The 12265-nt window shown below is 38.5% G+C and overlaps 1 protein-coding gene across 3 annotated transcripts in view; it reads right to left on the bottom strand.

Moving 5' to 3' along the window:
• The window catches only part of USP6NL (USP6 N-terminal like), a 170395-nt gene that overhangs the window by 45345 nt on the left and 112785 nt on the right, over positions 1-12265 (bottom strand). For all 3 annotated transcript variants that reach the window (XM_027591985.2, XM_027591986.2, XM_027591987.2), the window contains one exon: positions 6121-6201. In XM_027591985.2, coding sequence (XP_027447786.2) covers positions 6121-6201 — 81 coding nt within the window. The remainder of the gene's footprint in view (positions 1-6120; positions 6202-12265) is intronic.

Raw genomic sequence — 12265 nt, 5'->3', positions numbered from 1 at the left:
AAATAATATATTTTAATAGTATGGCTAAGAAAAAGGATGTAAGTTCTAATAATTGAAATGCTGACAAGTTATGAATTAAGAAGCAAAGTTTCAACTACTGCTATACACTACTTCACTTTTTTAAACTAAAGCTAAGTCATGATGTAGCTTTATAAAACTGATGATGTAACTTAGAATGAGTAACAATGTAGAACAACTCTTACTGTGAAATAGTGGATATTGTGAAGTTGATTCAATTAGATAAGTCCATACGGAGTTTCAGCTTTGTTCTTTTGGTATAAACACACTATGCCTCAAATTTGAAACTTTAGTAGATAGTGATTAGAATCCTGGAAGTTTTTTAACTTATGCAGTAGCTCTAACTGGAAGAATATATACAGAAAGTTCTGTGTAAACCAGCCTCTGCTACTTGCAACATTTCCCACATATTAAGCATTTACCACCTTTAACTGCAAACTGAGTGTGGTTTTTAAAAAAATGAATTTAAGATTTATCTTCCTAAAGGAAGTTTGTCCATCTACATTCATTCCAAAGTTGTAATATTTACCATTATACTTTTTAAAGGAGTATCACCCACAAAAAGTATTTTCAAATTAGCTCCTAAACTTTTAAAGTAAAGATGCTGTACTATAAGCATCTAATACGAATATAGGAAGGTGTGGAAACTACCACAAATGTGAAAAGTGAAAGTTTAATAGCCAAGTAGAATATGATGGCAGGTAAGCAGATTAACTTTGATGGATGTGAATCTCCATTAGGCTGATGTTTTCAATGAGTAAAACAAGAGTCCTGACATGTATTTCTCAAACTCTATTACTTGAAAAGACTTCAGACATTATTTTACTGCTTTCATCCAATTCTGTATTCAACAACTACACATAAATATCTATTTTTCATGTTAAAGTGAGTAAATTTTTTAAAAAATCAAATTATCATGATTATATTAAGAAGAAGTAACAGGAGCGCTTGGGTGGCTCAGTCGGTTAAGCGTCTACCTTCAACTCAGGTCATGATCCTAGGGTCCTGGGATCAAGTCCCCCACTGGGCTCCCTGCTCAGCGGGAAGCCTGTCCCTCTGCTTGCCACTCCCCCTGCTTTTTGTGTTCTCTGTCAAATAAATAAATAAAATCTTAAAAATAATAATAGAGAAAATTCAGGTAGAAAGCAAAAATTAATGGGCCAGTGCTACTCCAGGACTAAAATGAAAAATGAGGCACAACTTTTACTGAGCATTTACTATATGCAGGAAACCATTTTAAACTATATATAGATGTTTCTCTCATTTAATCACATCAACAATTCCATGAGATTTTATTATCCCAATTTTACAGATGGTGAAAGTGAATCACAAAAAAGTTAAGTAATGTGCCCAAGGCGCACACAAGATGTCACCATCTTTTAGCAAAAGATATTTATTTTACATTTTATAAAAAACAAAGACCATCTTTCGAAGACCATTTTGCATGTACCATCTTTCCAAGACCATTTTGCATGTAGCTAGTACCCACTGTTCCGCTCAAGTGAACTTACTAAAATACACAGATCAGAAAATATTAAGGGAATCCAAGAGCAGAAAGCATTAAAATGATAATGAAACTGTATTTAAAAGGTAAGCATAATATACAGAGTTGTCAATCATTATGCTGTACACCCAAAACTAATGTAACACTATGTGTCAACTCTACTTCAATTAAAAAAAAAAGGGGGAATATAAAAAGGGATGTATCTGGAATTCAGCTTTAGGAGGCAGTGAAATAAAAAAACAGGTACACAAAATCACATATACCAGAAAAAGGATTAAATTATGAGACCCTAAAATAAGAACTTTAAATTATGAAAAAAAATAAATTATGCCTATTTGTTTTTCAAATACTCACAACTCTTATATGACAGATTGACATTATGGTAACATAATTTTCACAAATTTTTACCTATCATAGACATTTTGGAAATTTTGTAAAACAAAGTAGGAATTATATCAAGTATGACAGATACAAATAAAATTTGCTTATTCTCCAGAACAGTGTCCAGTTTACATTTGTTGAGAATCCTTCAACTGACAAAGTAATGTCTCATATTTTCTATGAGAGTCTGTAATGTAGGCAAAGCAAGTGCTACTCCACTTTAAATCCTGGGAGACCATGGCACAGAGAAGTGGCTTGCCTAGGTCAAAGAATTTCGCCTTCTTAGTCCTATTTCAGGGCACTTCTGCCAAATCCCACTGCCTCTTAAGAGATTACAGCTTTAAATTAAGTAGATTTCAGCAGCAGCAGGTGATAGCTGTTTCTTCCAACTCATAAATGAACATCACTCACTCATTCTAAAAAAAAGCTACGTGATGACTGCCTGCTTTGTTGCCAACACTTACTAGGTAGGTGCTCTGGCTACAAACATGAAAAAGTTCTGTGGAGCTCACAGTAGCAGGGAAGATCTATGTGTAAGCAGATAAACTGATACCATAAACTGATATCCCTTTATTATAAAATACTGCTTGCTACAGAGCTGAGCGTCACACCCTGATGGGAGAGAAGTCGTGACAGAGACAGACTCCCCAGAGGGGGCCAGAGTGGGAAAAGGAGAACAGTAGGCACTATCCTGTCTAAATGTGCAGGAGCGGTTAGCCCTTACGTCATAGGACACAAGAGACTGGGGGGGAAAACCAGAAAAGGTTGACGAATAAAGATGCTGGGGTGAGGGCAGTGAATGTGGTGGTTACTTCTTATTGGTCCAACACAGAGACTCTCACCTTGAGACTGTAGGAGAAATATTATATCAGAGGAAGGGAGGAATGAATTCTACATGACAGAATTAGGGAAGATCAATACTGAAGGATCCACAGGGATTTGCCAGGAAGGGGAAATGAGGAGATGAGGGTGAGGAAATGACTTTAGTAATATAGTTATGCTAACATTTTCTGATTATTTATTAGGAGCCAGTATATGTGTTTCTATGTCAACTTATTCCTTGTAATACTATCACATTCCCTTTTCTTTTAATATTTTATTTATTTATTTGCCAGGGAGAGAGAGTGCACAAGCAGGGGGAGTGGCAGAGGGAGAAGCAGGCTCCCAGCTGAGCAAGGAGGCCGTGCTATCGCATTCCTAAAGAGGAACATACTATTATTATCATCCCCATTTTATGGATGAGAAAATGAAGATGTGGAAAAGTAACTACCTCCAAACCATACAACTCATGAGTTGTAGAAGAATTGAAATTGTTAGTCTGACTTCAGAGACCACAGTTTCTGGTTTTGTTTTTAAGATTTACTTATTTGAGAGAGAGAGAGCATGAGTGGGAGATGGAGAGAGAGAATCTCAAGGAGACCCCCATGCTGCTCATGGAGGCTGACCTGGCACTCGATCTCACAACACCTGAAACCAAGAGTTGGACTCTTAACTGACTTGACTACCCAGGTGCCCCCAGACACTGGAGTTTTAACAATCATGATATAGAATGTCTGTATGTTGGGTTTAATATATAATATCTAATAATATTCCAAGTTAAAAAGTACTACCTTTAAAAATCCTGTTAGAAATTTATTTTATGGATATGATACACAAAATCTTTAAGGAAAAATACATGAAGGTTCCCTGAAATCTACCTTTTGCTTTCAGTATCTTTGTTCCCTTGCCAACAGAATCAAGCAGTCTATTTCAGTCACAAAGATATATTTAAACATCCATCAACTAAAAAACAATTTCACTGACTGACCTAACATTTTCAATACCTCTTTCTAACCTCAGTGATTTCAAAAGAGTGATGGATGCACCAGTCCACATCACATGCTGTTCAGTAGCCAACTTCCATAGCCCACTCAGCAGGGCTCCATTTGGGGGACTTGCAACACTCCAAGTGTATTACCATGAAACAAGAGTTCATGCTGAGCTGCTTATCTCTTTACTGTCTCTCCGTTTTCTTAAAGCATCCCTGCTCCATTAACTCCTTCATCTCTGCCTCCAGATAGGCACGAGTCCCTCAAGGCCAGATCTAAAAAAGTTTTAAACCATACACAAGGCCCTATTGGCTCTTATAACTACATTCTATTTCCTTCTGACTTTTTATTGACAAACACCAAAGGGGAAAGCAAACATGAAAGATGGTATGGTAAACGAGCCCTTGAGTGTGGACATGGGATCTCCTGCTGCGACGAACAAGCTGTGTGACCTTGAGAAATTTATTTATAAACTTGGTGCCTCCATTCTCCCATCAGTAAAATAAAATGCTAACTAATATAAGGTCCATTCAGTTACCTGACTAAAAAAAAAGGGAAAAAAGTGTATCTGTCGTAGGTACTCTGCTGTGACATAGCTTAGACACAATTACATCATGACTAATTAAATCATAATGTCTCCAGCTAACAGAGATGACTTCATTTAATAGAGTATATTTTTTAAACACAGTACTACTGAACCAGGCACCGTGAGAACTGTGAGACACATAGGCAACACAAACAACCTTAAAGGAAACTGTCTTTCATTAAAGTTTGGATTCTAAAGATCCAAATACTCTCTATCACAGCTATATTTTAATTTCAAGACACTTTCAGAAATTTCTTTGTGTTACCATTACATAAGTAAGGAATCTGTGGAGAGAAAACTTCACCTCCTCTTGGAAGAGAAGAAAAACACATGCTACTTTTTTTTTTTTTTGCCTCAGTGCAATTTAAAATGAGGTATGAATTGAAAGCAGCAATTCTTTTAGAAAGTACATTCTGTTGCACACCAAATTGGACCATATATATTATCAAATAATTCCAGCATTATAGTTGCGGGAAAGTGCTTTAAAATTATACATCAAAGAAACAGTTCTGTTCAAATCTCTCTTACTAGGAACTACATTAGTCAGACTTGCTGTCAGAATAATGGCCTGGTAGAAATGCTCATTTTTACACCAGCTTACGTACTTTCATAGATCTATGTATACTCGAGGAGAACACAAAGCCGTATAATTCTACAAATATCTTGCTAGACCAAATGTTGAGATGAAAGTGTAGGTGCCGCGCATCGACATTTACCCTGTAATTACCACTTGAGCAATCTTCCCACAGACATGAGGTAAAGTAGGTGCCAACTTTAGGTCACTCTGCATAACTAACATTCTACTTTGAACTGATTCCTCTCAAAAGAACATCTTGAGTTCCAATCTAATGCTAAAACACACAGTTAATAAAATCAACAACCCCAAAATGAGCTAACTCCTGATGAAAATAAAATAATAAAAGAGTCTAACAGACTTTAAATAAGGGTAGTTAGGATGCTCAAAAAGAAAAGGGGCATTAGTCCCGCAAGATGCTCTATGACAAAAAGATTTCCACGGTCGAGTAAGTTTCACTAAGTTTCACTCAGTTTAAGGTCGTCTTGAAGGTGTGGTCCCCCGACCACGTGTTAATAATAGTAAAGACTCTGAGGAGTCCTGTAGTTAAGAACTTAACTTTGCTTCTCTTGGGTTAGCTCTGCTATTCCCAACTTTATTTCAAGAAAGCCCTTTTCTCTTTAAAAAAAAAACAAAAAACAAAAAAACAAAAAAAACTTCCACCACCATGAACTTCACAGCTTCCCAATGTTTAAAGACTTTTGTGATGAGGCTGGTGGTGACAGTAATAGATGTGTATGTTATGTTTTAATTGATTTAAAACTCAGCACCAACTCCGCAGGGCAAAAAGATTTAAGGGGAGGTTTGCTAGAAGCTTTTGGAAAGACTGCTCCTGCTTCAGGGAAAGCTTTCGAGGCCAGCCCTCCTCCTGAGCAGTGTGACGTGTGGGTGTGGAGCCCGGAGCTGCCGCATGGGTTCTGACCCCAGAGGGAAGCCAACCCCAAGGGAAAGCTGGCACTGCAGAAGGCAGGGCAGAGACGGGAACAAAACTGAGGCACAGGGAACATGATGGAGCATCTGAAGCAAATCACTCCTGAAGCCATCCTACCTCGGGACTACCCAGAACAGCCTCTAAACTGCTGAAACCTATCTGTACTGGATATTCTGTTAGGACATAGGGACTCCTAATTTGAGGCATCTCACTAAATTAAAGTATTAATACACTTCTATAATTTAAGAGAAACTTTTACCGGGATAATCCACATTGAATTTGTGTAGTTTCAGATAGAAGTAACATTATTTTAATTACCTTTTCAGTGTTCTTGTATTTTTCCCATCCTTTTAGCATTTTCAACCACTTAGTAGTTCTTTCAATTTCCAGTTGCTTTTGCTAAAATAAAATTGAAATTCATTGTTACTGTTTGAGTCTTCCATACTTACAAATTACAAAAAAAAAGTCAAAGAAAATGCTGCTAAAAAAAAAAAACACTACTAAAATAGTTAAGCTCTTAGATACGCAAATATACTATCTAACTTTAAAAAGTCAGATAAATGATTATAGTTGTAGCAATGGTATTCCATAGCTGCCACGGGAGATGCTCCAATGGGACAGGTGAAGAGAAAGGAATTGTTTAAATTTTCCAACGCTTTTACACTAATCACTGAAAACCCTATGTATTCTACAAAATTAAACCAAAAGGCAGTTCTAAAATAATTTGCAGCATTTTTAAAGCAGCAACCAAAAAAAACTTCAAAATTCCATTCTCTTCTTTTACATTTTACTGAATTCTAGCATCTTAATGTTTTCAGTGACGGAGATGATTCTTTAAAGGAGAACTGGGTATTTATTTGTGGGGAGATTAATACCTAACTAGCATTATGTTACTGAAAAATTTATCCAAAAGTAAGTAAAAGTTGCTGCCCTGAAGAAAGTTCAGGGCAATTCAGGGCAACTGTTGTTGACATGGATGGTACTGTGACAGCTATGACAACATACGGTCAGAAAAGGTGACCACAAGGTCACAATGGAAGAAGCAGTCAAATCCACCTAGGGATGTTAAAGAAGGTAAGCCCTAAATGAAGAATTGAAAGTTTATTGAAAGATTATTAGGATTTTTATCAAGTGCGATGTGGGACTGAATATTCCACAAGGCACGGATAAATGTCGTTCTGAGACGGTGCAGCACCGCGGGCGGCCGGCCGTAGTTCTAAAGGCTAAAAAAGGAAGCATCAGGAAATGAGGCTGAAAATGTAGGCAGGGGTCTTGGATGTCACACCAAACTGATATGGAGCAAAGCTGGGGAATGGGGAAGGTGGTACAGATAACGCTTCTTCCTCCCTTCTTTGGTTTCCAGGAGAAGGGGTGTTTTTTCTTAATTATTCGGGCCTGCTGTCCAATCTCTTATTCACTCATAAGGTGGTAAAGTGACTTAATTAGTAAGTTTAGAGAAAGATCTGGGCATGTACAGCTCCTCTGTCCCTTTTCTGTGGAAGCCTGAACCCTCAGAAGGCACATTTGTACTCCATCCTTTCAGACAGGGAAAAACACCCTCCTCAGCCAAGAAGTCGGCAGTGACCTGTCTGTGACCAGGTGGTAGGGCTGTCTCCTACCAGGCTTCCGAGCTAGGGAGCCCACAGCTGCTGCACGCCTAACCTGCATTCTCCCCTAACACCTCTGCGCCTCATGAAGGCGGACACGTGGGCGGTTTCCCCAGCCAGCCCCCAGCACAGAGCAGGCACCTAACTATTTCATTTTCATGAAAAGAGCCCAATGTGATCGTTTCTTAGGAGTGAGCTGAGATTCCACTATTTTGTTAATTCCCAATACCCACATTTTCTTTTCTGGAGGCCTCTGAAAGTGTAATAGGTCTGTGAATCAAAAGCACAGGAAATGAAAGACTAGACAGCAAAGAAAACAGTTCCGAAGATCTACTCTGTGCTCCAAACGGTGTGCTCACTACAACCCTGTGAGGTACATACAATCATCCCTATTTTACAAATAAGGAAACAGCGGCAGAAGGCGGTCTAATGGCTTTCAGATTCCCCTATGCAGTAAATTCAAGTGTGAAGAGCGGTTCACGGCCGGGCAGCGAGGCTTCAGCACCTGCCCTCTGAGCCACCGCAGCCGGTCTCCTGCTTCCCACGTGTCCTCTGTGCGGCTCACGCGACCGCGGTTTCCGAGGAGAGCAAAGGCTCCTTATCAACGGTCTTCCACCCAGCCTCACACAGGCAGATGGCATATGCCCACCACCAATATTTTTAGATTTAAAAGAAGCATAAAATCCCAAAGAAAATCCCAATTTTAGGAAAAGATCCTCATTTTCCAAAAATGAAAATATTTTTAGAGAATTTTATTTTTAGGCACATTTTTAAAACTCTTTAATTACTTCTTAACTCTTCGTAAAAATTGCGATGGCTTTCTCATAATAAAAGATCACTCGTGAGCAATAAACATATTGTTATAATTCCCATTTTTCAAAAGACTAAGCATATTCTTCATTATATTATTAGTGATAAAATGTTGCAGATGGTTCCAGAAATATGTTTAATTTTAAAGCTCAGTGGGGCACTGAAATCTAATTAATGTTTCTGCTAAATGTGACTTTAGAGAAGGCCAAGCTGTGAAAAATCAAGATTGATTTAAGTTTAGTATTTTTTTTGTTCTTCTGCACCTCCTCCCCTGACTTCAAAGCCCAATCCCTTTCGCCACCAGCAGGAAAACACCAAATAATTCAAGCCAACCCAAGAGTATAATAACATACACTTTGCCAGGAACAACCCTGCTGAGACCTAGCAGGTCTCTTGCTATCCTTCATTTTTATGACTATGAATTATCAATGTATCATTTTAAGAACTAGTTACTCTTTATTTTTAAAGGCATATTCTGTATTCTAATTCTTATCATATACACAATTTTAAATGCTACACAGTAACATGCAAGAACAAAACACACACACACACACACACACACACACACACACACACACACACACACAATTTTAAAAACCATTAATAAGTGTGCTTTTCTTTCCCCAAAGGGAAGGGGAAAAAAAAAAAAAAGATACATCTTGGGAAAAGCCCCGGGCTGCAGGATTTAAAAATTAAGTATCAGTAGTTCCATCAAGTTTAAATGTTAACTCCATAACGCCATCAATTCAGCCATACCTGACTTGAATGCAAGTGACTGTGCCCCCACCCCTCCACTCATGAATCTCTAACTCGTAGATAAAATATACTTTATCACCAAACATGCTACTACTAACTGTTCCAGAACTTATTCTGAAGAAGTAACTGCAATCACAAGTGACAAATGTGAACTTGAATGCTCTAGAAAAACAGGGTAAGGTACACCATCTTGTCATGGACTCAGGAACACCAAGACAAACTAGAATAGAAGAGCAAGTGAGAATCTTGACATAGTTCAGCAATCCTGATTCCTAGATGAAGGCACTAGTTCCTTACTCGTAACCCTGATGGTCTTCAATCCCACCTACTACAATTTTTAAAATGTGTCACAGTTAAAAACGCTTCAGTGGCTGCTCACTATCCACAAATGAAGCTCCACCTTTATGGACAGCCCTTCACCGTACGGTCCCGTTCACCTCCCGGTTTTACTTCTTGCTGCTTGTATCATCTGCCCACTCTGAAATATGTTGTCATTCCCAGCACATGGTGTGTTTTTATACCTCTTTAACCAAAGTTTGCTATTTGTCTGCCTGGGATGCTCTTCCCCACCATCATATGGTAAAACGTATCCTCTCAAGACCCAGTCAGATGTCAAAGGTCTGGAACCTTTCTCAAATGCCTCCATGCTCCAAGCAAAATTAACCGTTTCCTCAGCATTTCATGGCATGGACCAAGGACACAGCTGGCCTGGATTCAAATCTGAATTAAGCCCCTTCTTATAGTTTCATTTGGGGCAAATTGCTTAATCTCTCTGTATCTTAGTTATCTTGTTTACAAAGTAAGAATTATTACGATTATTGTTATAACACCTAACAGCTGTGTTTTAGTTGCCCTAAATGCCCAGATCTTATCGTTATTGTTATTATTCAAGTATGAACTCCTTGAGAACAGGAACCATATCATATATTCCTGACTTAATTTCATCACCTAAAATAGTGGCAGTTATATTTAAAAAGTCAAATAAAGATTTTAAAATTAAACATAACTTATATAAGAAAAGATAAGCAAACAGCACTGTGAAACAAATAACAGCATCTGTGGCCGCAGAGGTAGAGGGGCAGGAAGGAGAGAGAGGGAGCCTAAATACTTCTGACAGCGGTTCAATCACTGTAACAGAGGAATAACCAGAAATGAATTATAACAGTATCTCTTATGTAGCAAAATGGTAAAAATGGTTATCAGTCCATCATGTTGGCAACACTTTTCAAAGTACTGCCAAAAGGCAGAACTACTGATGTTAGAAGTCCATACAAAATTGATACTAGATAACGCTGTTGACTTCACATACAGACATCTTATTTCCCCTAACTTTTGCTTCGAAACACTTTAAACCTACAGAAGGTTAGAACAGTGCACCATATACTTCTACAGTTCACCCTTGAACAACATGGTTTGAACTGCATGCGTCCACTTATATGTGATACAGTACAGGACTGTAAATGTATTTTCTGGTCCTTACAATTTTCTTAATAACACTTTCTCTTTTCTCTAAAAGAAACTAAACTGAACTAAACTGAACTAAACTTACACCAGTAGCTTACGTTATTGTAAGAATACAGTATCTAATACATAAGAGCATATAAAGTAGATTAATACATATTAATAAATGTAATAAATATATTTATTAACAGTTAATTGACTGTTCATGTTATCCATCCATGTTGGCTTCCAGTCAACAGCAGGCTAAGTAGTTAAGATTTGGGGGAGTCCAAAGTTGTATGTAGGGGCGCCTGGGTGGCTCATTCGGTTAAGCGTCTGCCTTCGGCTCAGGTCATGATCTCAGGGTGCTGGGATCGAGTCCCACATCGACCTCCCTGCTCAGCAAGGAGTCTGCTTCTCCCTCTCCCTCTGTCCCTCCCCCCTGCTTGTTCTCTCTCTCTCTCTTTCTCTCTCGCTATCTTTCTCTCTCTCAGATAAAGAAAATCTTAAAAAAAAAAAAAAAGTTGTATGTGGATTTCGACTTCATGAGGGGTCAGCACCCCTGCCTCCACTGTATGGTCAATGGTCAACTGTAATCTGCGTGGAACACTTTCAGGGAGTGTGAACATCCTGTTCCTTAACAATTCGATTCAATGGTCTTATCATCCACTGATAATCCCTGCCTGAACAGATTCTGATTCTGATGGTGCTAAAATGATGCGGTGGTTTTCTTCTACGATTCCTTCTATATTATTAGTTGACACTTTTCTATTTATAAGTTTTCTCTTCTAGCCCCTCCTCCCTTTGAAATAGCACTATGGTATAAAAGAACTATTTTATTCAATGTGTTATAATCCACTATCATCATTATTCTTTTAGAAGCTCCAATTGTCTCAAATTTGGCAGGACTGCCTCTTATCTGGTTGGAGATCTCCCCCTTCAAGTGCATCCTTTAGACATGCCCCCCTACCTGGCACAAAATAATCAGGGTCATTTTACTTTATACTTTTTCTACCCTAAACCTAGAGCAGCCACTTCTTTAACAAACAGTGGTTCTTTTTAATGGGGAATGGTTTTCAAAAACTAAGATCTGGGTACTAGGTGCGCTCATCACTGCAACTGTTAAAATCAGTTAGGAGACCATAGTATAAGAAAATTCTATTCCCTGAGAATGTCAGAACAACACATATCAAAGGGAAAATAATGCCGAGGTCTTTATGTCTATCCTATATTCCCTTCGCTATCTCTCCGTTACCTCCACTGACTATGAAAACGGTACACTGTTGTGCACATTTCTTCCCAGGAGCTATGTTCAGAAAAGGACTAAACTTCCATTTGAGTTTGCAATCTGATACCTGATTGTCCTAAGTTGATGCCCCTCTGAGTCAGACTGGCCCCTTCTACTCAGGCAAGGAAGGTATAAGGATTAAAACTGGCCAGGACCAATGTCTTCTTTGCTGCTTCTCAATCTCCAGTCATCTCAGACTGTATTTTTAACCCTATGCAGGACCAACTGAACAGTAAGTACTTGACAACTGTGGAATCACCCACATGGTACTAACTTTATCTCCTGTGTAGTCCCAGGCTCTTCCTATTGTTAGTTAATAACCCCGATAGTAATGGCTACACATATACACAGCGCATGGGTGGATGTTACATGGCCTTCTCCTCTAGAATAAGAAATTTTGGAACTTTACTTCAAGTTCAAGTCTTCAGATGTTTTTTTGTCTCTCCTGTTTGAGTATTAGGACAAGTGACTGAGGACGGTGGACCGGAATCACACACACCTAGACCTCACCAGCAGAGGTCAGGAGAGGACAAGAAGTACAGGAAGGAGAGTCCTGTTTTGA

This window comes from Zalophus californianus, chromosome 9, assembly GCF_009762305.2.
Source record: "Zalophus californianus isolate mZalCal1 chromosome 9, mZalCal1.pri.v2, whole genome shotgun sequence".
NCBI lineage: Eukaryota > Metazoa > Chordata > Mammalia > Carnivora > Otariidae > Zalophus > Zalophus californianus.
This window is presented reverse-complemented; position numbering and strand designations above follow the sequence as displayed.